The sequence below is a fragment of the Lithobates pipiens genome, unplaced genomic scaffold (assembly GCF_037356315.1).
Source record: "Lithobates pipiens isolate NorthernLeopardFrog02 unplaced genomic scaffold, aLitPip1_a1.2 Scaffold_30, whole genome shotgun sequence".
NCBI lineage: Eukaryota > Metazoa > Chordata > Amphibia > Anura > Ranidae > Lithobates > Lithobates pipiens.
The window spans coordinates 48870104-48896639 of NW_027507791.1; the positions used below are offsets into that span (position 1 = coordinate 48870104).

General features: G+C 44.4%; 1 protein-coding gene across 1 annotated transcript in view; it reads right to left on the reverse strand.

Annotated features, from left to right (window-relative positions):
- Positions 1–26536, reverse strand: part of NES (nestin) — a 70459-nt gene that overhangs the window by 19233 nt on the left and 24690 nt on the right. Inside the window, exons 2-3 of the mRNA XM_077464193.1 lie at positions 11814–11938; positions 552–625 (exon numbers count right to left, since the gene is read on the reverse strand). Of these exons, the coding sequence (XP_077320319.1) occupies positions 552–625; positions 11814–11938 (199 nt within the window). The remainder of the gene's footprint in view (positions 1–551; positions 626–11813; positions 11939–26536) is intronic.

The following is a 26536-nucleotide window of genomic DNA, read 5'->3' on the forward strand; positions in this document are numbered from 1 at the left end:
CATGATCTAAGGCCTGATTCACACCTACGCATTTTTAGTGCATTCTGCAATTTCCGTAGGAAACCATGTTAAATGGACTGAAGTGCAAATCTAAAAAATGCATTGGTGTGAATCAGGTCTAAGACAGGGATCTCTAAACTGCGGCCCTTGGTTTGCCTCTACTTGGCCCTTGGGACACTATTCCTCCAACTGACACCAATGATGAGGCACCATTCCTTCCACTACCACCATTAATTGTGCACTATTCCTCCCATTGATACATTGATACCAACCATGGGGCACTGTTCCTCCTGGTAAAACCAAGGATGGGGCAGTGTTTACTCCCAGTGATGCCGGGACATTTTCTACTCGGTGGCCACAGTCTGGTCCCCCCTAAAGCCGGAAAGATAGTAAACTGACCCTTTGTTTAAAAAGTTTGGATACCCCTGATCTAAGCAAATAGAGACATCAGCAAATTTGCTTTTTTTTTTTTTTTTTACCAGCTAACGTAAGTTGATGTGTCTATACAGTAAGTACCTATTGAGAAATAGTAACAACATAAAGATACTTACCGCTGAAAGGTGAAGACAATTTATAATCTGCTGTCGGTGAGTAAATTCGTGTACTCTCAACTTCTAGAAGGGATCTGAAAAAACAAACAAAAAAAAAGTAATTAACTTATACCCAGGGTCAGCCCAGGATGGGAGGGGGGCAGAAGGAGCATGTGCCTCAGGTGCAGTGTTGATATGTGGAAGGAGGAAGGATGCATAAGGAGCTTCTACCGATCCATTCTCTGATGTCTTACCGACTTCAGTGTCCTTGATATCTGCTGGACGGAGGATTCTGCTTTTGTTTCAGAAAAACCTTTGGCTGTTCGGGCATTTGTTTCAAATTTTGCCCAAATGCCCAATCTTTTGCCCATTCAGCCAGAGCAGAGCATCATATATAGAAGTGGTATTTCCACCCCTTATATAAATGACAGCTTCCCACTGTCAATGGTTGCTAAGGCAGCAGTGGGTGCTTCTACCCCTTGAAACCACTGATGACCCCAGAGATCTTTAAAAAAAAAAAAAAAAAAAAGCACACAGACCCCTCTAAAGGACCCCAAAATACATAGCAGACATTTAGGGGTCTGCTATGTATTTTGTGGGACCATTGAAGTCTATATGTGCGGTTTTCTTTTTTATCCACTTAAATCCTGGACACTTTCACCCCCTTCCTGCCGAGGCCAATTTTCAGATTTCAGCGCTTTGAATGACAATTACTCATTCATGCAACCCCTGTACCCATATGACATTTTTTTCATTTTTTTTTTTTTTTTAGACAGATAGAGCTTTATTTTGGTGGTATTTAATCACCACTGTGTTTTTTTTTTTTTTGCTAAATAAACAAAAAAGCCCTACGTTTTTGAAGAAAAACATGTTTCTGCTATAAAATTTTGCAAATAATTTTTTTTATTCTTCATAAATGTTTTCTTCATAAATTTATTCATAAATTTTATTCATCATAAATTTAGGCCAAAATGTATTCTGCTACATTTCTTTGGTAAAAAAAATGTTAAAAAAGAACCCAAATCACTGATTATTATTTAGTCCATGTGAAAATGATAGAATCTACAAACTATGGTTTATATATTTGAAAATTCTGATGTATTGACTGCCTGTCTTATTTCTCGAGGCCCTAAAATGCCTGGACAGTACAAAAATATACTAAAAAAATACCCTCCAAATGGCCCCTTTTTCGGAAAGTAGCCAGTCCAAGGTATTTAGTAAGAGGCATGGTGGGTTTTTTGAAGTTGTCATTTTTTGCCACAATTTTTTTTGGAAAATGAAGAAATTAAATAAATTTTTTTACATTTTATTTACATTTTATTTATTTTTTACATATTGTTGCCACAGCAGTGCAGCATCACCATACACCATACCTGTTGTGGTGGTGATCAGGAACACTGACCCCAAGCACATTTACTGCGGGGCGGTGGCTCCGGTGCACAGAATCACATACAGGTACGTCATCCTGCCCTCCTGGGTCTGTGGCAAGCCACCGCCGACCTGATCCTGCTGTGACTGGACACAGCGGGAGCCAATCAGCGGGTCCGGTGGACCCAATGTCCATCGGAAACTTTCGATTGTTGCCGATAGAGACAGAACAGCGATCTGCCTATGTAAACAAGGCAGATCGCTGTTCTGTTAGTAGAGAAGACAGAGATTGTGTGTTTCTGCTAAGAAGGAACACAGATCTCTGTCTTCCCCCAGTTAAAGCACCTCCCCCACAGTTAGCAAGCACTACCTAGGGCAGTGATGGCAAACCTTGGCACTCCAGATGTTTTGGAACTACATTTCCCATGATGCTCAACTACACTGCAGAGTGCATGAGCATCATGGGAAATGTAGTTCCAAAACATCTGGGGTGCCAAGGTTCGCCAATCACTGACCTAGGGAAACAATTAACCCTTTCATTGCCCCTGATGGTAACCCCTTCCCTGTCAGTGTCATTTGTACAGTGACATTGCATATTTTTTTTAGCACTGATCACTGTATTGGTGTCGCTGATCCCCAAATAAGTATCAAAAGTGTAATTTATTGTCCGGTTTGTCTGCCGCAATGTCGCAATCCCGCTATAAGTCGCTGACCGCCGCCATTACTACTACTAGTAAAAAAAAATGTATTCCATAAAAATATCCAATAGTTTGTAGATGCTTTAACTTTTGCACAAACCAATCAATATATATACGCTTATCAGGATTTTTTTTTTACCAAAAATATGTAGCAGAATACATATTGTCTTAAATTGATAAAAAGATTAGATTTTTTTACTTCTTTTTGTATTGGATATGTTTTATAGCAGAAAGTAAAAAAATATTGGTTTTATTTTCAAAATTATCTGTCTTTTTTTTGTTTATAGCGCAAAAAATAAAAACCGCAGAGGTAATCAAATACCACCAAAAGAAAGCACAATTTGTGGGGGAAAAAAGGACATATTTATTTGGGTGCAGAGTGGCCCAACCATGCAACTTTCCGTTAAAGTATAGCGATGCCGTATCACAAAAAATGGCCTGGTCTTGACAGGGGGGGGGGCGGGTAAAAGTGTAAAAAAAAAAAAAAATCACAATTATTATCTTTTTTTAATTTTTATACTTTTTCCTTTTTATTTCACTATTTTTTATGTACTTTAACCTGAGCAATAAAAAAAAAATTCACAATTTTTTTATGCACTTTTACTAGAGCAATGCAGTGTGCGTTGCTCTAGTAAAAGTACATTAAAAAAATCGTGAAAAAAAATCGTAAAAAAAGGGAAAAAGTAGAAATTTTTTTAAAAATAATTGTGATTTTTTTTAACCCTCACCACAGTGGCCTTTTTTAAAATTTTTAACTCATTTTTTTTTAACTATAGGCCAGGCAGGAGGTGGTTCAAGAAGCCAGGAGGGAAATATCATTTGCTGGCATTTAAGAACACTTTGTTTATAATTGTCAGCACTTTAAAAAAAATAAAAACAATCACTGCACCCAGCCGAATGGATTTTTTTTTTATTTGATTTTTATTTTTTTTGACAACCCCTTGCCTATTAGTCCAGAAAATGGCCAATTTTTTTATTTTTTTTTAAACTATAGGCCAGGCAGGAGGTGGTTCAAGAAGCCAGGAGGGAAATATCATTTGCTGGCATTTAAGAACAATTTGTTTATAATTGACAGCACTTTAAAAAAAAAAAAAACAATCACTGCACCCAGCCGAATGGATGTTTTTTATTTTTTATTTATTTTATTTTTATTTTTTTTTGACAACCCCTTGCCTATTAGTCCAGCAAAATGGGCAATTTTTAATTTCAAATAAATTAATAAAATTTTTTATATTTTTAAATTAACCTTGCTCCAACCAAACCTGGGGTAGTTTGGTTCATCCTTCATGATTATAGATCTGCATTTCTTGTATGGCTTTTATATTAGCTCAGAAATCTCATGATAAGATATGAACAAATTAGACACTTTTTTGGTGGCTTTCAAATTTGGTCGCATTCTCAAAGGGGGTAAAAAAAAAAAAAATTCCTCCGCTTAAACTTTTTTTTTTTTTTTTCACCCTCCCGAAACTTGGGACACACTCTCAGGCTCTTACAAGCCTACTTATCCTTTTCACTCTCTCTTTATTCAACGAGATTTATTTTGTGTGACACAAGTAACCCGGTGACATCATCAAAGTTCTCCGAGAGTGAAAAAAAAAATCTAGCCTCGGCCCCAGTGGCTCGTATTATTATGCTAATGACGGCCCCCACCTATTGTCCAAAGCCATCTGTAGAGCTTGAACAAAAATGCCACTGGAGAGACGGGATAAGAGCTAGAAGAAATTCCCATGGAGGAGTTGTATGCCGGCTGGGCAGGAAGCATTGTAGGCAACAGAAGAGTATAGATATTGTACATTAGCATACATTTCTGCCTAGGCCACCACCACCGGTGGTGTAAACTCCATTGTCCACCTGGTTGGGCTGAACATCTACAAAATGTGGTCTTCAACAAAACAGAAGAAGACAACGTTGCCCAAATTTGATCAAAATACTTTAACAAAAATCTTTAGTAGGAAGGGTTAAAAGGAAGAAAAGGGTTAGAACCCTTGCCGAGTTCCTTGCCGGTGAGATGTTCCCCTTTTGCTTGGTGATCACCAAGACCAAAGGTCATGAAAAAAAAATTCCCAAATTTTTACAGTTGCCACCGGAGCAAGAATCAGGCCCCTTTCAGATCCTCACGGAACGAGCGTTCCCCCCTCCTTGCTTTTTTTTTCAAAGCGCGATTTATTCCTTAATGGAACTCCAAGCACAGCGCAAATCTGCCGTAATTGCGGCAAAACACATGGGTTAAAAATTGTGGCAAGCTTGTAGGACCGAAAAAAGGAACAGGAGCTTCTTTTGGGGCAACAATGGAGGCAGAGTCACGCTATGTTTGGATAATGGGACCAAAATGCTCATCGCGCGTTTCACCGTGATTCGGAATCTCAGGCAAAGTTACGTCATTTTGCCCGCAGTTTCAAGTGAATGGGGCCTTAGAACAGGGGCGTTGCTAGGTCTACAAAAGATCTGGGGCTAGAGCCCAAAGCAGCGTAGTAAAGAAAGTCATAGGCTTGGGTGGGCATACACATGTATATACAGTAATATACGTGTGTGTGTGTGTGTGTATAGGTCCCCAGAGCCCCCCTTACATCAGGGTCCCCAGAGAGCCCCCCCTTACATCAGGGTCCCCAAAGAGCCCCCCCTTACATCAGGGTCCCCAGAGAGCCCCCCCTTACATCATGGTCCCCAGAGAGCCCCCCCTTACATCAGGATCCCCAGAGAGCCCCCCTTACATCAGGGTCCCCAGAGACCCTCCACCTTGCATCAGAATCCCCAGAGAGCCTCCCCCTTGCCTCAGGGTACCCAGAGAGCCCCCCACTTAGATCAGGCTTCCCAGAGAGCCCCCCTTACATCAGGGTCCCCAAAGAGCCCTCCCTTACATCAAGGTCCCCAAAGAGCCCTCCCTTTCATCAGGGTTCCCAGAGCCCCCCACTTACATCAGGGTCCCCAGAGAGCCTCCTCCTTGCATCAGGGTCCACAGAGAGCCCCACCACTTCCATCAGGGTCCTCAGAGAGCCTCCCCTCCCCCTGGGGACTCCTGCAAAGACTTGGGGCTATAGCCCCAAAAGCCACCCCCTAGCAACGCCACTGCTTTAGAATCATTCGGCAAAAGTACAATTAAAAATCACGCTAAGTCTGTCCCTCAAAAACAGGGGCTTCTTTTAGGAGACAATCCTGGCAGAAACTGCACTACGTTTGGGGTGCCATAAAGAATAACTGCACCAAACGCGCATCACATCTTTTGTCGTGATTTGGAATCAAGGGCAGAATTACGGAGATTCTGCCTGCGATTTCGAATCGCCTTATGTGAATGCTAAGCTTGTCACCCAAATTGGAGCAGGAGCTTCTTTTGGACGACAAGGGTGTATAGGGCAACCCATTGAAGTGAATGGGCTGCCCTGTGTGTGACACGCGTTTTGGGAGTGGGAATGTTCATTCCCGATACACAAGGTCTGAACGGGGCCTGACGGGGAATTCTTTCAAAGGGGAAACCCGTTCTGGTGACAACTGTCTAGGAAGAAATCTCCCTTTGTAGGGATTTCCTATCACTTCCTTACTCCATCCAAAATGGAAAAAAGGGCATTTAACCGCCTTCCACCCGCCATTTAGACAAATGACGATGGGCGGATCCTATGTTGTCATATGACATCACCCAAAATCATCACGATTATGCGTCCGTGGGGGGGGGTGGGCGCAGCGCAACGATCGCAGGTGCACTGTGTCCCTGGGACACGGCGCGACCCAGATCTTGGTAAAGAGCCGTTGCCGCGGCTCTTTACCCATGTGATTGGCTGTGTCCAATCACAGCTCATCACATGAAAACCTGAAAGTGCTGGTAATCGGTTCTGCTCTCCTCACACTGACAGGGTGATAAACGGCATTTCCTCACAGGGGAGACCTGTACAGATAATCGGGGCACTGATCATCAGTGCAACCCCAACAGGGCCCATCAGTGGTGCCAATTTGTGACCATCAGTGACGCAAGTCATTGCTGCCTTTCAGTGCCCATCAGTTCCGCCCATTAGTGCCGCCTATCCGTGCCCATCAGTGCTGCATATTAGTGCCTCCTCATCAGTGCCCTTCACTGCCACCTTATCAGTGCCCATCAGTGCACCCTGTCAATGCCCATCAATGTAGTCTATCAATGGCACCTATTCATGCCACCTACCTGTGCCCATCAGTTCTGCCCATCAGTGCCACCTATCTGTGCCCATCAGTGCTGCATATCAGTGCCACCTCATCAGTGCCCTTCACTGCTGCCTCATCAGTGCACACTATCAATGACCATCAATGCAGTCTATCAATGTCGCCTATCTATGCAGTCTATCAGTGTCGCCTATCTGTGCCACCTATCATTGCCTATAAGTGCCGCTCATCAGTGCTCATCAGGGCAGCCTATCCGTGCCCATCAGTGCTGCATATTAGTGCTTCCTCATCAGTGCCACCTCATCATGGCACCCTATCAATGACCATCAATGCAATCTATCAGTGCCCCCTATCCATGCAGTCTATCAGTGCCGCCTATTCGTGTCACCTATCATTGCCCATAAGTGCCGCCCATCAGTGCCCATCAGTGCAGCCTATCCGTGCCCATCAGTGCTGCATATTAGTGTCTCCTTCTCAGTGCCACCTCATCAGTGCTCTTCACTGCCACCTCATCAGTGCCCATCAGTGCACCCAATCAATACCCATCAATGCAGTCTATCAGTGCCGTCTAGCTGTGCCACCTATCATTGCCCATAAGTGCCGCCCAACAGTGCCCATCAGTGCAGCCAATAAGTGCCCATCATTGCTGCATATTAGTGTCTCCTCCTCAGTACCACTTCGTCATCAGTGCTCTTCACTGTCCATCAGTGCACCCCATCAATGCCCATAAATGCAGTCTATCAGTGCTGCCTAGCTGTGCCACCTATCATTGCCCATAAGTGCCGCCCAACAGTGCCCATCAGTGCAGCCTATCAGTGCCCATCATTGCTAAATATTAGTGTCTCCTCCTCAGTGCCACCTCATCAGTGCCCATCAGTGCCTCCTATCAATGCCCATCAGTGCTGTATTTTAGTGCTTCCTCATCAGCGCCCATCGGTGCCACCTCATCAGCGTACTTCAGTGAAGGAGAAAAAATACTTATTTACTCATTTTCGGCCAGAAACTAAGAAAAATACTTTTTTTTTCTTCAAAAATCATTCAGAGTGTGACAGCGCTGTAAGATGAAAATTTGCCTGGGCAGGAAGGGGGGTAAAAGTGCTCGGTAGGCAACTGGTTAAGTGCACTTTAATCATTTAATAACTGGTATGTAGATCCAAAATGTATAACCGGTTGAGTGCCGTCCGGTTTTAAAAACCTTACATGGGGGGTGGGGGGGGGGGGGGTCTTGTCCAGAGCGTTGTATGTCCCCGGTGTAAGCTCCTATTGGTGGAGACCCCCCGCGGGGGACATCAATGGCACTCCATTGTAACACGGACAAAGCAGAGTGAGTTGGACTACAACATGAGATCCAGTCTCTGCACCTTCACAAAAACTCCAACAGTTCCTCAGCTCAGCGTTCAGTTCATGGCTCATCGTGGACTTTCCTCCTCCTAAGGGTTGCGTTTTTAGGCCCCATTCACGTATTTTTGCTGAGCGACTTTCACGCGTTTTTGCATGTTATGCACGGGAGAACTTCCATGGGTTTCTTTTACGATAGAAATTCCATGAGATTCTTTTCTATGTGCGCTTGTCGCCCCAAATTAAGCTCCTGCTCCTTTTCTGAGCGACAAATTTGGCGCGTTTTTTTCAAAATCACGTTTTGCGGCGTGACAATCACAGCAGATTCGCTCTACGTTTGGGGTGCCATTTTTTTTACAAATAAAAATAACAAACATGTTAAATTTACCTGCTCTGTGCAATTTGTTTTTTTACAGAGCAGCCCCGATCCTCCTTTTCTGGGGTGCCTCCCCCCCCGGCCCTCCAGGACCCTCTCCGCCTCCTTAACGGGGACACAGACAGCAATAAAAACCTGACAGGGGTTCTAATCCCTCTCAACGTTATCAAATACTGAAAGAAAGTTTTGCCTTTAGTTATACTTTAAGCTTCTGGTGGAGTTGGGAACTGTTTAATAATCATCTAGTGGGTGGAGTTGGGAACTGTTTAATAATCCTCTGGTGGGCGGAGTTGGGAGCTGTTTAATAATCTCATGGTGGGCGGAGTTGGGAGCTGTTTAATAATCTCATGGTGGGCGGAGTTGGAAACTGTCCAATAGTCTTCTTGTGGGTGGAGTTGGGAACTGATTAATAATCATCTAGTGAGTGGAGTTGGGAACTGTTTAATAATCATCTAGTGGGTGGAGTTGGGAACTGTTTAATAATCATCTACTGGGCGGAGTTGGGAACTGTTTAATAATCATCTAGTGAGCGGAGTTGGGAACTGTTTAATAATCATCTAGTGGGCAGAGTTGGGAACTGTTTAATAATCATCTAGTGGGCGGAGTTGGGAACTGTTTAATAATCATCTAGTGGGCGGAGTTGGGAACTGTTTAATAATCATCTAGTGAGCGGAGTTGGGAACTGTTTAATAATCTCATGGTGGGTGGAGTTGGGAACTGTCCAATAATCTTCTTGAGGGTGGTAGCACCAACCAGTGTTTTTTTCCACCGGAACGTGGCAGAACACCGTTCCGGTACCTATGACAGCCCTCTCTGCTCCAACCTGTCATGACACACTAGCACTGTGCAGCCCTGGAGTTTTTTTCGGGTCACAGCACGGCAACGTAGAGCTGCCTGTGTTGGTTCAGAAGGCAGCTTCCGTCCCCCGCCTCTGCTCACATTGAAGCACAGAGAGAACTGTTTAATAATTCTCTGGGGGCGGAGTTGGGAACTGTTTAATAATTTTCTGGGGGCGGAGTTGGGAACTGTTTAATAATCCTCTGGGGGCGGAGTTGGGAACTGTTTAATAATCCTCTGGGGGCGGAGTTGGGAACTGTTTAATAATTCTCTGGTGGGTGGAGTTGGGAACTGTTTAATAATTCTCTGGTGGGCGGAGTTGGGAACTGTTCAATAATCTCCTGGTGGGCGGAGTTGGGAACTGTTTGATAATCTTCTAGTGGGCGGAGTTGGGAGCCACAGTGCTGCTGACATATTACCCCCCCCCCCCCCCCCCAAAGAGTTAAAAGGAAATATCACTTTGGGGTGGACGTACCCTTTAAGTGAGGGAATCATAAAAAAAAATTTAAATTGGCACATTTTTAAGGATATAAAATCTTTCGTAGATAGAAATGAAAAGAAAAATTGTGTTTTATGGGGAAATCTATTATCTGAGGAGGTGTGACTGTGCCGTTCCTTGATCCTCCAAACAACCGGACCTCACCGCCCGGCCTGTTTAGAGCTCAGACATTCTCACTGTAATTCTCAGCTATTTTAAGCCGCGTTACTGAGAAGAGACATAAATTGTCTGAGCCGCCTAACTCAATGATGATCCTACAGGGCGGCTGATGTCATCTATGACTGATGGCCAACATTGTTCATAGGAAGGAACTGTATTAGACTGCTGGAGGACTCTGCTCCTTCCTCTATAACTCTCCTCTCCTGAAATACTCTGCACTGCTGGAGGACTCTGCTCCTTTCTCTATATCTCTCCTCTCCTGAAATACTCTGCTCTGCTGGAGGTCTCTGCTCCTTTCTCTATATCTCTCCTCTTCTGAAATACTCTGCTCTGCTGGAGGACTCTGCTCCTTTCTCTATATCTCTCCTCTTCTGAAATACTCTGCTCTGCTGGAGGTCTCTGCTCCTTTCTCTATATCTCTCCTCTCCTGAAATACACTGCTCTGCTGGAGGACTCTGCTCCTTCCTCTATAACTCTCCTCTCCTGAAATACTCTGCTCTGCTGGGGGACTGTGCTCCTTCCTCTATAACTCTCCTCTCCTGAAATACTCTGCACTGCTGGGGGACTCTGCTCCTTTCTCTATATCTCTCCTCTCCTGAAATACTCTGCTCTGCTGGAGGTCTCTGCTCCTTTCTCTATAACTCTCCTCTCCTGAAATACTCTGCTCTGCTGGAGGTCTCTGCTCCTTTCTCTATATCTCTCCTCTCCTGAAATACTCTGCTCTGCTGGAGGTCTCTGCTCCTTCCTCTATAACTCTCCTCTCCTGAAATACTCTGCTCTGCTGGAGGACTCTGCTCCTTCCTCTATAACTCTCCTCTCCTGAAATACTCTGCTCTGCTGGAGGTCTCTGCTCCTTTCTCTATATCTCTCCTCTCCTGAAATACTCTGCTCTGCTGGAGGACTCTGCTCCTTCCTCTATAACTCTCCTCTCCTGAAATACTCTGCTCTGCTGGAGGTCTCTGCTCCTTCCTCTATAACTCTCCTCTCCTGAAATACTCTGCTCTGCTGGAGGACTCTGCTCCTTCCTCTATAACTCTCCTCTCCTGAAATACTCTGCACTGCTGGAGGTCTCTGCTCCTTCCTCTATCTAACTCTCCTCTCCTGAAATACTCTGCTCTGCTGGAGGACTCTGCTTCTTTCTCTATATCGCTCCTCTCCTGAAATACTCTGCTCTGCTGGAGGTCTCTGCTCCTTTCTCTATATCTCTCCTCTCCTGAAATACTCTGCTCTGCTGGAGGTCTCTGCTCCTTCCTCTATAACTCTCCTCTCCTGAAATACTCTGCTCTGCTGGAGGACTCTGCTCCTTCCTCTATAACTCTCCTCTCCTGAAATACTCTGCTCTGCTGGAGGTCTCTGCTCCTTCCTCTATAACTCTCCTCTCCTGAAATACTCTGCTCTGCTGGAGGACTCTGCTCCTTCCTCTATAACTCTCCTCTCCTGAAATACTCTGCTCTGCTGGAGGACTCTGCTCCTTCCTCTATAACTCTCCTCTCCTGAAATACTCTGCTCTGCTGGAGGTCTCTGCTCCTTCCTCTATAACTCTCCTCTCCTGAAATACTCTGCTCTGCTGGAGGACTCTGCTTCTTCCTCTATAACTCTCCTCTCCTGAAATACTCTGCTCTGCTGGAGGACTCTGCTCCTTTCTCTATATCTCTCCTCTCCTGAAAAACTCTGATCTGCTGGAGGACTCTGCTTCTTCCTCTATATCGCTCCTCTCCTGAAATACTCTGCTCTGCTGGAGGACCCTGCTCCTTCCTCTATGAGCCACATGGTACATTTCTTTTTGTACGCCTGCACGACGCTCAACTTTTCTTATCATCAAACAGCTTAAAATTCACAGGATGTAGTTCCCTTTCCAGCCTGCAGAGGTCCATGTGTTTTACCTGTATGTAGCCACTTCCAGACTGAGAGACATCTTAAGGTGCATGAGCTGCTGTCTGTCCTCCAGAATCTGGGCAATCTGGACCCTCAGATCCTGTTTCTCCTTTTCCAAGGTCTCAAATTCCAACTAAAAAAATAAAAAAAAATTAAAAATAAATTAAAAAAGTTTAGTTATTTTTCCTCCTTTTATTAAAAATAAATAAAATAATAATAATAATAATAATAATAATTAAAAATATATATAGTATGTATTTTATACATACAATGCATACAAGAGATATATATATATATATGTATATCTATATATCTATATATCTATATATCTATATATATCTATATATATATATATATATATATATATATATATATCTTGTATGCATTGTATGTATAAAATACATACTATATATATTTTAATTATTATTATTATTATTTTATTTATTCTTTATTTTATATATATACTAAAATCCAACAAAAATTCCCCTCCCTCCCATAAGACGCTAAACATCTTAATTACAAGCAACCATATCTTCACCCTGCTGTCTGTGACCTATGGAGGATCTCTTCTCACCCACTGGTCCAATATTATACCGAGACTGAGAATACCAATAAATCCTCATCACAACCCAAGATTAGAGCTGAACTCCGGGATCAGCAGAGATCCTCCAAATCCATTCATCGTGCATTTTCCTCCTTGAATCTCAATGAGGAGTCTGCAGGGAGGAGCTTGCTGAGCTCCTCCCACTGCTCTGCTCTCTGCATAGGCTGTACAGCCTGGCGATGACGTCACTGTTACTTTTACGAGGTAATATCTGGGTTTGCAAAGGCGTTTAGTTCACATAAAATGGATTTATATCTTCTGTGGCTTATTAGGAATTCATTTATATTAAAGCTTTTTTACCTGGAGTTCAACGTTAAGGCCAGGAAAAATTATGCAAAGCCTAGAGTGGCTGTTGAGTCATATTCCCAAACCACACTGCTAATATATCCTAAAGTCTCCTAATCTAACCGCACTAGCATATGGTTTCAATTAGGAGATGAGGAGCCACATTTTAAAACCTAATATGTTGCATCGTTATCAATGCTATCATTAGAGGTATATGCTCTATGCTTTATGTAGCACCCTTCTGACACCCCAGAGGCAGGATAGCCCCTCCAGAGGGCAGGAGAAGGCTAGCATTGCACCCCAGGGCTAAAATAAGGGGACCGAGGAAAGCATAAGCACCTTCCCAAATTTCAGTGCATCCTCCAAGTGGAGTTTCCAGGCCCTTCTGAGAGACCAGCCTTCTTCCTGGCTCTTTCTCCAGCAAGGGTCCTCCCCTGGGTCTCCTACTTGACACAGCTTCCTCCAGACCAGGCAGAGAATTGAATTTGAAGCGCCACACCACTGCTAAGAGGTCCACATACGACTTTACTCCTGTTAAAGTCAGGGGTGCAGTCCAAAAAAGCACTCAACGCGTTTCGGAGGTCTAAGCACCCTCTTCATCGGCAGTCTAAGCACCCTCTTCATCGGCGGTCTAAGCACCCTCTTCATCGGCGGTCTAAGCACCCTCTTTATCGGCGGTCTAAGCACCCTCTTTATCGGCGGTCTAAGCACCCTCTTTATCGGCGGTCTAAGCACCCTCTTCATCGGCGGTCTAAGCACCCTCTTCCTCAGCGGTCTAAGCCCCCTCTTCATCGGCGGTCTAAGCACCCTCTTCCTCGGCGGTCTAAGCACCCTCTTCCTCGGCGGTCTAAGCACCCTCTTTATCGGCGGTCTAAGCACCCTCTTCATCGGCGGTCTAAGCACCCTCTTCATCGGCGGTCTAAGCACCCTCTTCATCGGTGGTCTAAGCACCCTCTTTATCGGCGGTCTAAGCACCCTCTTTATCGACGGTCTAAGCACCCCTTTCATTGGCGGTCTAAGCAACCTCTTCATCGTGGCTTGACTGGCAACAATGTGAACAAGCCAAAAGTGAACTGGACCTACAATTGTATTTTTTGCTGTGAGCGTTACAAGCACTGACCTTATTAGCAGCTTGTTTGCCACTTTCCAGACCAGGCAGGGTAGCTTCAGGACCACCTTATCACATGTTAGGCCCCAAAACAGTCTATTGGGCAGAAGCCCAACAGCAGAGCTCCATCCAGCAGCGCCTCCCTAGGCCTCAATCCAGAGGAAGAGAGCGAGCACATGGCCTGTTCCAAATATGTATATCCTCTCCCAGCATGCACCAGTGGCACAAACCTCCTACTGAATTGGCTTAAGAAAATATAAATATTCATAACTTCGTTTGTGAAATCTCATACTACGACCAGTGATTCCAGTGACATCTATTGGTGACCGTGAGAAATCACAAGCCAACATAGGCTTAGGGCAAAAACCAGGTGAAAGCTATACAATCAGTCTGAGCTAACTACAGCCCAGCCAGAAACTACATTTACATAATAGCCCCTGTTTAGGACAAGGGGGCTACATTTAAATATAGTTCTCTCAGATCAGTGCTGATTCTAGTCAAACCCCGGTGTTCCCCCACCCCCGACTCTAACTCCCCCATTTTCTTTGTGTGGGAAGGACCTTTTCCCTTTTGCTTTATAAAAGTCACCTAATTTTGTATATCTTATAAATACATCTTAAGGGAAATGTTCTAATTACTCAATTCTTCTTATGGAAGCTTTTAGCCCCTGTACACACGGTCGGAGATTTCGACAACCAAATCCGTCGGATTTTGTCCGTCGGATTTTGCCCTTCGGATTTTGTCCGAAACTGTTGCATACACACGGTCGGACTAAGTTGAATGAAATAATGAATGAAATACTTATATATAGCGCACAATGCGAACTGTATCGCCTCTAGGCGCTGTGGCGAGCTTTGATCATCTGCTAAAAGAGGAAGGTCTTGAGTTTTTTCCTAAAAGCCAGGTGATTTTCTTCCAGGCGGATGTTGATTGGTAGAGCATTCCGAAGTTGTCGAAAAATCCGATCTTTCAGAACGTGATGACGTTATTTCGTTACGATGGGACTACGTTCAGGCTAGTAGCCAATAGCTTTGATGTAGGAATTTGATCTGAGCATGCGTGGCACTTGGTCCGATCAAAATTCTCTACACATGATCGGAGTATGTCCTATCGAACCAGTTGGTCAGAAAATATTTCCAACAAGTTGGAAAATTGGGTCCGACGGATATTCTGACGGAATCAGTCCGATGCATACCACACACAGTCGGATTATCCGACAACACGGTCCGATAGGACACATTCCGACGGATTCTCCGACCGTGTGTACAAGGGCTTAGAATTATATTAAAGTAGAGGTAAAGACATTTTTTTTTTCCATTTTGGAAAATGGAAATTTTGAAAAACAAGAATCAAGAGGAAATCCCCAGTTGTCACCCGAACTAATTTTCTTCTGCGCACCTTGTGGAGGACCAGAGCAATGGAGAACCAAACTTTTTTGTACCTGGTTTAGACAAACTTTTGCAAATGAACCCGGCAGTTAGGGGCATGAAGATAACCCATAATATATGTCCAATTGGGGAAAATTCACCTTCACTTCTTGTCCCAGAGCCGAAACAGAAAGTAGGAGGAAATCTCTCTAAAGTGAAGAAATCCTTGGTTGCCACCATGGAACTAGTGTCGCCATTAGACGATTTCCCCCTCTATTCTTTTTCTTCCTTCAGTTATACTTGGTTTCATCTCCTAATTACCCGTTCTTATTAGATTAATCCTAAATCTGTCAGTATGAAATACCAAGTTCAACCCTGAACACCAACCTTCTCCATTAATTTTTTGAGGGTCGATTTTTACTGCCAGTTGAGGTTCATTCTTTGGAAAACCCCCATTGTTCCATTCTAGATATACTCTATAAATGAACTCTGGCTTGAACCTGGGATTTCCCACCATGATGAACAGTTGAAACCAAAAAAGCCTTGAGTGTATCTCCAAAATAAAAAGATTTCACATGCAACAACAACCAAAAGAACTTATGCCAAGTATTCTGTGAGCTGCACCACATACACCAGGTCTTAGCATGTAGCCCTTTTATCTCAATCGCCTGTTAACCATACTGGGCTGTGTGGACACAATGTAAAGCTGGACATACATTGGCTAGATTTTAACGTTGGTAGAAAAATTGTTGGTCTAAACATTCTTTCTTGTCATCCTTGAGTCAGCAAATTTCATTAGGAAGCCCTTACAATTTCATCCAGACCTGCTATTTGAATAAAATCCCAGACGTATTAAACAGGTTTTGTTATAATATGTACACTTTTTCGCCGGAACCAAAACCTATACAGTTAGATTTCCGTTTTGTTCAAGAAAAAATTTCCATCCTGCTTCTTTGAATTTTCCCAGCACTATGGTATGGTCATAAATAAACATCGCTAACCATTCGAAAATCCAATGAACGTTCCAAAAGTGAACAAAAAACTCTACTGGTCTATGACCAACTGTACTGTACAATGAAAGTCTCTTGCTGTGACCATTTTGGTGATGGGCTGATGAGGTTCATGATTGGGATCATGAGTAAGGTTTTGGGGCAAAGTGACGGTGTCTTTTTGTAGCGGCTTTAGAGGTCAACTCCAACCAAAATAGTTTTTTCGTCTTGGATGGCATGGGGAAGGGGAAGGACTTCTAATGGGTTTCTGCTGTTGGCGGTCTCTCTGTTGTGTTGATTTACCATCATTTTATTTTGGAGTGTTCCAAAAACATGAAACAAAGGTATATAGATGATGGGCTGATGAGGCTCATGATTGGGATCATGACTAAGGTTTTGGGGCAAAGTGACCAAAACCTGTACAGTTTGATTTCCGTTTTGTTTGAGAAAAAATTTCCATCCTGCTTCTTTGAATTTTCCCAGCACTATGGTCAGAAATAAACATCGCTAACTATTCGAAAATCCAATGAACGTTCCAAAAGTGAACAAAACACTACTGGCCTATGACCAACTGTACTGTACAATGAAAGTGTCTTGCTTGGTGAGCATTTTGGTGATGGGCTGATGAGGCTCATGATTGGGATCATGACTAAGGTTTTGGGGCAAAGTGACGGTGTCTTTTTGTAGTGGCTTTAGAGGTCAACCCCAACCAAAATAGTTTTTTCGTCTTGGATGGCATGGGGGAAAGGGAAGGACTTCTAATGGGTTTCTGCTGTTGGCGGTCTCTCTGTTGTGTTGATTTACCATCATTTTATCTCAGAGTGTTCCAAAAACATGAAACAAAGGTATATAGATGATGGGCTGATGAGGCTCATGATTGGGATCATGACTAAGGTTTTGGGGCAAAGTGACTGTGTCTTTTTGTAGTGGCTTTAGAGGTCAACCCCAACCAAAATAGTTTTTTTCGTCTTGGATGGCATGTGGAAGGGGAAGGACTTCTAATAGGTTTCTGTTGTTGGCTGTCTCCCTGTTGTGTGTTGATTTACCATAGTTTTATCTTGGAGTGTCCCAAAAACATGAAACAAAGGTATATAGATGATGGGTTGATGAGGCTCATGGTTGGGATCATGACTAAGGTTTTGGGGCAAAGTGACCAAAACCTGTACAGTTTGATTTCCGTTTTGTTTGAGAAAAAATCTCCATGCTGCTTCTTTGAATTTTCCCAGCACTATGGTCAGAAATAAACATCGCTAACCATTTGAAAATCCAATGAACGTTCCAAAAGTGAACAAAACTCTACTGGTCTATGACCAACTGTACTGTACAATAAAAGTGTCTTGCTTGGTGACCATTTTGGTGATGGGCTGATGAGACTCATGATTGGGATCATGAATAAGGTTTTGGGGCAAATTGACGGTGTCTTTTTGTAGTGGCTTTACAGTTCAACTCCAACCAAAATTGTTTTTCATCTTGGATGGCATGGGGAAGGGGAAGGACTTCTAATTGGTTTCTGTTGCTGAGTGTCTTCCTGTTGGGTTGATTTACCATCATTTTTTTCCTGGGGTATCCCAAAAACAGTTAGTGATGGGATATCTCTCTGATGGGGACAAAGGCATCTTTCCTTTAGGCTTATCATCTGCTTTAAAGGGTAAATGGTGTCATTACTATTGGGCTTTCAGAATTGAAAACTTCTGGGGTGCATTTGAAAATTGGTGGCATGGTCATGCCCCTTTGTTTTTTTTTGTAATAAATTTATTTTGTTCAGGTGCTAAATGGGTTGACTGCCCCCATAACTGTATCATATGTATCACAATACAAAGGCAGTGTGAGTTGGGAGGAGCAAGAGTTGAATTTACATCAAGCCTTACCCTTCCTTATTATCCTAATGAAAGCAGAACTTCTATGACCAACTGTAGAACAATCATGTCACAATTTGTGAAGATGAAGTGATGTTAAATGGCTATACTATTTGTACAATGGAAGTCTCTCGCGCTGATCATTTTGGAGTTTGATGATGCACTGATGAGGCTCATAGTTGGGCTCATGACTGAGGTTTTGGGGCAAAGTAGTGGCTTTAGATGTCAACTCCAACCAAAAAAATATTTTTTTGTCTTGGAAGGCATGGGGAAGGGGAAGGACTTCTAATAGGTTTCTGTTGTTGGCTGTCTCCCTGTTGGGTTGATTTACCATCATTTTATCCTGGAGTGTCCCAAAAGCAGTAAGTGATGGAATATCTCTCTGGACCAAAATCTATAGTTAGATTTCCGTTTGTTCGAGAAAAAATTTCCATCCTGCTTCTTTGAATTTTCTCAGCACTATGATCAGAAATAAACATCGATAACCATTCGAAAATCCATAGAAAGTTCCAAAAGTGAACAAAACTCTAATGGCCAATGACCAACTGTACTGTACAGTGCAAGTCTCTTGCGGTGACCATTTTGGAGTTTAATGATGCTCTGATGAGGCTCATAATTGGACTCATGACTAAGGTTTTGGGGCAAAGTGACGGTGTCTTTTTGTAGCAGCCTTAGCCCTTGTACACACGGTCGGAGAATCCGTTGGAATGTGTCCTATCGGACCGTGTTGTCGGATAATCCGACTGTGTGTGGTATGCATCGGACTGATTCCGTCGGAATATCCGTCGGACCCAATTTTCCAACTTGTTGGAAATATTTTCCGACCAACTGGTTCGATAGGACATACTCCGATCATGTGTAGAGAATTTTGATCGGACCAAGTGCCACGCATGCTCAGATCAAATTCCTACATCAAAGCTATTGGCTACTAGCCTGAACGTAGTCCCATCGTAACGAAATTACGTCATCACGTTCTGAATGATCGGATTTTTCGAAAACTTAGTCCGACCGTGTGTATGCAACAGTTTCAGACAAAATCCGACGGACAAAATCCGACGGATTTGGTTGTCGAAATCTCCGACCGTGTGTACAGGGGCTTAGAGGTCAACTCCAACCAAAATAGTTTTTTCATCTTGGAAGGCATGGGGAAGGGGAAGGACTTCTAATAGGTTTCTGTTGTTGGCTGTCTCCCTGTTGGGTTGATTTACCATCATTTTATCCCGGAGTGTCCCAAAAGCAGTAAGTAATGGAATATCTCTCTAGACCAAAATCTATAGTTAGATTTCCGTTTGTTCGAGAAAAAATTTCCATCCTGCTTCTTTGAATTTTCTCAGCACTGTGGTCAGAAATAAACATTGATAACCATTTGAAAATCCAATGAACGTTCCAAAAGTGAACAAAACTCTACTGGTCTATGACCAACTGTACTATACAGTGGAAGTCTCTTGCAGAGACCATTTTGGAGTTTGATGATGCGCTGATGAGGCTCATAATTGGGCTCATGATTGAGGTTTTGCAGCAAAGTAACTGTGTTTTTTTGTAGCGGCTTTAAAGGTCAACTCCAACCAAAATAGTTTTTTCGTCTATAGTGGAAGTCTTTTTCTCCATTTTGGAGTTTGATGATGGGCTGATGAGGCTCATAACTGGGCTCATGATTGAGGTTTTGGGGCAAAGTGACGGTGTCTTTTTGTAGCGGCTTTAGAGGTAAACTCCAACCAAAATTGTTTTTCGTCTTGGATGGCATGGGGATGGGGAAGGACTTCTAATAGGTTTCTGTTGTTGGCTGTCTCCCTGTTGGGTTGATTTACCATCATTTTATCTTGGAGTGTCCCAAAAACATGAAACAAAGGTATATAGATGATGGGCTGATGAGGCTCAAGATTGGGATCGAAAATCCAATGAACGTTCCAAAAGTGAACAAAATTCTACTGGCCTATGACCAACTGTACTGTACAATGAAAGTCTCTTGCTTGGTGACCATTTTGGTGATGGGCTGATGAGGCTCATGATTAGGATCATGACTAAGGTTTTGGGGCAAAGTGACGGTGTCTTTTTGTAGAGGCTTTAGAGGTCAATCCCAACCAAAATTGTTTTTCCTCTTGGATGGCATGGGGAAGGGGAAGGACTTCTAATAGGTTTCTGTTGTTGGCTGTCTCCCTGTTGGGTTGATTTACCATCGTTTTATCTTGGAGTGTACCAAAAACATGAAACAAAGGAATATAGATGATGGGCTGATGAGGCTCATGATTGGGATCGAAAATCCAATAAACGTTCCAAAAGTGAACAAAACTCTACTGGCCTATGACCAACTGTACTGTACAATGAAAGTCTCTTGCTTGGTGAGCATTTTGGTGATGGGCTGATGAGGCTCATGATTGGGATCATGACTAAGGTTTTGGGACAAAGTGACGGTGTCTTTTTGTAGCGGCTTTAGAGGTCAACCCCAACCAAAATTGTTTTTCGTCTTGGATGGCATGTGGAAGGGGAAGGACTTCTAATAGGTTTCTGTTGCTGAGTTTCTCCCTGTTGGGTTGATTTACCATCGTTTTATCCCGGAGAGTCCCAAAAACAGTAAGTGTTGGAATATCTCTCCGATACGGACAGAGGCATCATTCCATTAGGCTTATCATCTGCTTTAAAGGGTAAATTGTGTCATTAGTATTGGGCTTTTTAGGATTGAAAACTTCTGGGGTCCATTTGAAAATCGGTGGCATGATCACGACCCTTTGGCTTGTTGTAATTAATTTCTTTTGTTCGGGTGTTAAATAAGTTGACTGCCCCCATAACTGTATCACAACGAAAAGGAAATAGTGTGAGTTGTGGGGGAGCGAGAGTTGCATTTACGTCAAGCCTTACTCTTCCTTATTACCCTAATCAATTCCCTATGGAACTTCTACAACAAATTATTATCTGGGCTTTTTATTAAAGCCTGTGGGACTGTAAACACTACAATAAAAGTTAAAGAAATCATAAAAAAAGGATATGCACTAAATCGGTTACAATGTAATCTCTTCCAATCTGCAGAGTTGACTAGGGATGTTTACAAGCTCCACGTTCCTTATTTACCTCCCTTGTTGGTAGCAAGCGTCAACGTTGCCATTGTCCGGCTAATAGGCTTAAGTGGCCCTAATCAACTTAAGAGCACCGTAAAAAATGATCCATATGCCAGACCAATCTATAATTCACAACAAAAGACATCTGCTTCCTTTACCAGCCAATCAAATTAGTGCCTGACGCTGGGCTGGCCCACAATAGAAGCCATCGCTCTTGTCTAGTATATGCATTGTAAGTGTGCCACGACCACTCCCGCCAAGGGCCATCTGATTAATATCTGAAGCAGACCCAGATTAAAGGGTCAGTCCACTTTCAGTTAGCCCCATGCTCACTGATTGTCTATTTAATCAGCTTAGCCCAAAAAAAAAAAGCCTATAGCTCCTTTATTAGAAAGGATTTTGAAAGTGGTTTAGAAAAAGCGTTGGAGCCGAACATTTTGCTTTTGTGTTACGCCACTGGCATTCAAAATTTCTGCATTTTAAAGTGGATGGATGCCAACCCGAACCATGAACTTCTCTCTTGTGAGATGATGACTTCCTGCTCGCTCAGCCGTACTGTTACCGGTTACATTATCCACAGCTATCCCTATACGGACTTACAGAACCTCTCCCGTGTTTGTATTGGGGATGAGGAGATGGGGAGGTGCTCTGTAGATCTGTTCTAGGGTGACAACACCGGGCCTCAATCTATACAATATGGTTGTCACCCTAGGATGGTGTCTTTCAGCCAGGGTGCCGATACGCCCTGAGGTGCCATTTGGATAGATGAGAGGGCTCTGTGATGGAGGCGGGGGAACTCTGGTGTGATGGGAGGGGATAATGTGTATAGGGGGACTCTGGTGTGATGGGGTGCCTCTGTGGTGATGGGGGGGGGGGGGGCTCTGATGTATAGAGGAAACTTGGATGTGATGGGGGGACTCTGACGTGAAGGAGGGACCTCTGAGGTGGTGTGTGCCTCTGAAGTGAGGGGGGAACTCTTGTGTGATTGGGTGCCTCTGACTCTGTCATAGGCTGATTCTGTGGTAATGTGGGCCTCTGACATGAAGGGGGGATTCTTATGTGATGGGGGAACTCTGATGTAATGGGGGGGGGGGGCTGTCATGTATAGGATGGGATGTATAGGATGGGGTACCTCTGACCTCTGTCATAGGGTGACTCTGTGGTGATGGGGGACCTCTGATGTAAGGTATCCTCTACATCACATTCCACAGAGTTCCCCCTTACATCACGGTTCACAAAGGTCTCCCTTACATCACATTCCACAGAGTTCCCCCTTACATCACGGTTCACAAAGGTCTCCCTTATGCCCCGTACACACGAGAGGAATTAATGCCCCGTACACACGAGAGGGATTAAGTCTGACAGACTTCCGACGGAGTTCTAGCGGAGTTCCGCCGGAGTTCTGGCGGACTTTTCGACCGAACGGACTTGACCACACACCATCACACCAAACTCCGACGGAGTCGAACGTGATGACGTACGACTGGATTCGACGTAGGAAGTTCATAGACAGTAGCCAATAGCTGCCCTAGCGTCGGTTTTAGTCCGTCGGAGTAGCACACACACGAGCGAATTTTTCGAAGGGGACCGGGTCCGGCGGAGTTCCGTCGGGAAAATTTGAAGCATGCTTCATTTCTAAAGTCCGTCAGACTTTTGCGAAGCTAAAGTCCGTTGCAGCCCACACACGAGCGGATAGTCCGCCGGACTCAGTCCGTCGGAGTTTGGATGTCGAAAAGTCCGCTCGTGTGTACGGGGCATTAGTCTGACAGACCTCCAAAGGAGTTCCGCCGGAGTTCCGCTGGAGTTCCGACGGAGTTCTGGCGGACTTTTCGACCGAACAGACTTGACCACACACCATCACACCAAACTCCGACGGAGTCGAACGTGATGACGTACGACTGGATTCGACGTAGGAAGTTCATAGACAGTAGCCAATAGCTGCCCTAGCGTCGGTTTTAGTCCGTCGGAGTAGCACACACACGAGCGGATTTTTCAAAGGGGACCGGGTCCGGCGGAGTTCCGTCGGGAAAATTTAAAGCATGCTTCATTTCTAAAGTCCGTCAGACTTTAGCTTCGCTAAAGTCCGTTGCAGCCCACACACGATCGGATAGTCCGCCGGACTCAGTCCGTCGGAGTTTGGATGTCGAAAAGTCCGCTCGTGTGTACGGGGCATTACTTCACATTCCACAGAGTTCCCCCTTACATCACGGTTCACGAAGGTCTCCCTTACTTCACATTCCACAGAGTTCCCCCTTACATCACGGTTCACGAAGGTCTCCCTTACTTCACATTCCACAGAGTTCCCCCTTACATCATGGTCAACAAAGGTCTCCCTTACATCACATTCCACAGAGTTCCACCTTACATCACGGGTTCATGGTTCACAAAGGTCTCCCTGACATCACAGTCCACAGAGTTCCACAGAGCAGGGTAGACTTTGATGTGATGGGGGGACCCTGACGTGAAGGGGAGACCTCTGAGATGGTGTGGGCTTCTGAAGTGAAGGGGAACTCTTATGTGATGGGGGGGGGGGGGGGGTTCTCGTGTATATGGGAGATTCTGATGAGATGGGGAGCCTCTGACTTTGTCATAGGGTGACTCTGTGGTGATGGGGGAGTCTGAAGATTAGGGCAGATTTGTGTGAAATGTGAATGTGAAAGGGGAACTCTTATGTGATGGGGTGCCTCTGATATGATGTGGGGACCTCTAATGTGAAGGGGGGGGGGGGGGACTATTGTGCTGCTTAAAGGGGAACTATTGTCTTTATACAAATATCTATATGTCCATCCACTGCAAACCAAAGTCTCTTGATCCTGCCAGAAATCCAGTGAGCAGATAACTTCCCGTGCTCTCTGCCTGAGCCGAAGTTTTATCAGCTTTATTGCTCCAAGTTATATCTGAGGACTAAAGAACCCCCTCCCCTCAATGCTACGGAAAAGAGGAGAGGGAGAAGTTTCAGTAGTCCTGTCCTAGCCCTAGGTGACAACACTGCTCCTCCACAGTTCAGCTCGTCACCTCAGAACAGGTAAGGTTATTGCCGGGATCACCAGATAAATATGGGAGAAAAAAACCTGAAAAACATGAAAACGAATGCAGCCACCATATTTAGGAAGTCCTAATATATTACATTTTTCTTCTTGGGTTTAGATACACCTTAACACATTTGAGGACCTACCACTCCAAAGCTCAGGAAAGTGCAGGAAAGGAGCATTCTGTGCACATTTCCAGCACCACAGGTGAACACGCTGCCCTTGTGATCTGCATGTGGGTGCCAATGAGTTGTTAATGACATCCGAAATCAACCTCTAGTACCATGTGTAAACCTGAAAAGACTGTGATTTACTTGGGAGCTCTGTGGACTCTGATGTAAGGGAAACCTTTGTGAACCGTGATGTAAGAGGGGATTCTGTGGAATGTGATGTAAGGGAGACCTTTGCGGACCATGATGTAAAACTCTGTGAACTCTGATGTAAGGGAGACCTTTGTGGACCATGATGTAAGGGGTAACTCTGTGGATGCTGATGTAAGGGAGACCTTTGTGGACTGTCATGTAAGGGGGGAACTCTGTGGACTCTGATGTAAAGGAGACCTTTGTGGACCATGATGTAAGGGGGGAACTCTGTGGACCCTTATGTAAGGGAGACCTTTGTGGACCGTGATGTAAGGAGGGAACTCTGTGGATGCTGATGTAAGGGAGACCTTTGTGGACCGTGATGTAAGGGGCGAACTCTGGACTCTGATGTAAGGGAGACCTATGTGGACTGTGAAGTAGAGGGGAACTCTGGACTCTGATGTAAGGGAGACCTTTGTGGACTGTGATGTAAGTGGAGAACTCTGTGGATTCTGATGTAAGGGAGACTTTTGTGGACTGTGATGTAGAGGGGAACTCTGGATTCTGATGTGAGGGAGACTTTTGTGGACCGTGGTGTAAGGGGAGAACTCTGTGGATTCTGATGTAAGGCAGACTTTTGTGGACTGTGATGTAGAGGGGAACTCTGCACTCTGATGTAAGGAAGACCTTTATGGACTGTGATGTAGAGGGGAACTCTGCACTCTGATGTAAGGAAGACCTTTATGGACTGTGATGTAGAGGGGAACTCTGCACTCTGATGTAAGGAAGACCTTTATGGACTGTGATGTAGAGGTGAACTCTGTGGATTCCGATGTAAGGGAGAACTTTGTGGACTGTGATGTAGATGGGAATTCTGTAGACTCTGATGTAAGGGAGACCTTTTTGGACTGTGATGTAAAGGGGAACTCTGCAGTCTGATGTAAAGGGGAACTCTGCAGTCTCTGCAGTGTGATGTAAAGGGGAACTCTGCAGTCAAATGTGGTGAGCTGTGGTGTAAAGGGGAGCTCTGTTGACTCTTGTGTAAGGGGGGGGGCTCTGGTGACCAGAGACCCCATTATATCAAAGTTTCCCTTTACACCAGAGTCAGCAGCATTCCCCCTTACATCAGAGTCCTCATAGTTCTCCTCTACATCCCCAGTGTTCACTTTTACATCAGAGTATGCAGATTTCCCCCTTGCGCTGTAAAGCAGTCATTGCTAATCACACTAGTTACATGTTTGTAGCTTAAATATTGATATTTGCACTGAAAACTGTGCTTTTGGCTAATTGGCAGTAAAAAAAAGTTGGCACTGCCAGTAAATTCCATGTGTTGTGGCAGCAAAAAAATGGGTGCTGTCAGTAAATTCCTGACGTCTTGTCAGTAAATTTCACTTTGGGAGGTTGGCAACACCGCCGCCAATGATTAATCGAAGGGTGTGATTGAGCCTTAAGAGATCCTGTCTACCTTGCACTATTGGGGTGCTCTACACACCCATGGTGACCCCACACCTCCCCTTAAATATTGAGTACCCGTCACCGCCGGACTGTAGATAAGATTACTGTAGGCCACAATATATTTTTGCGTTCCTCGTTGCTCTCTGACGACTGGGGATGGAAAAGTGATGTCATATAATCCATCACCGTATTTGGTTGGGCAACCATTGTCTTTCCAAAGCACAAGATACGGGCAGAGGTAATCAGTGGCCTTACCTTAGGAGGCTGAAGTTGCTCCAGCTCGCCAAGGGAAGAGCCAGGGCTTTTCCTCCCAGCCGAACAGGAAGCGGTTCCTGAGACTCCATTGGCAGGGAGTCATAAGACTCCCTGGCCAATGGGGTCTCAGGACTCGCTTCCTGATTGGCCGGGAGGAGAAGCAAAGGAGACATTAGTGAATATTAATTAATGTCACACAACTGGGTGGGCTCGGGGGTGCAGTGCTTCTGCGCCCCGAGCCCAGCCTTTTTTTAAGCCAATTAGAGCCTCAGGCTCTAATCATGTGCTTTAAAAAAAAAAAAAAAACCCATTAAAATCAATGCGTTTGGCACTCTGCATTTAGATTAGGGACCAGGCGCATGGATTAGGGGAGCGGCAGCCCTGCACCCCTAATGGAGGGGCCGCTGGTACAGTCTGATACCAAGGTT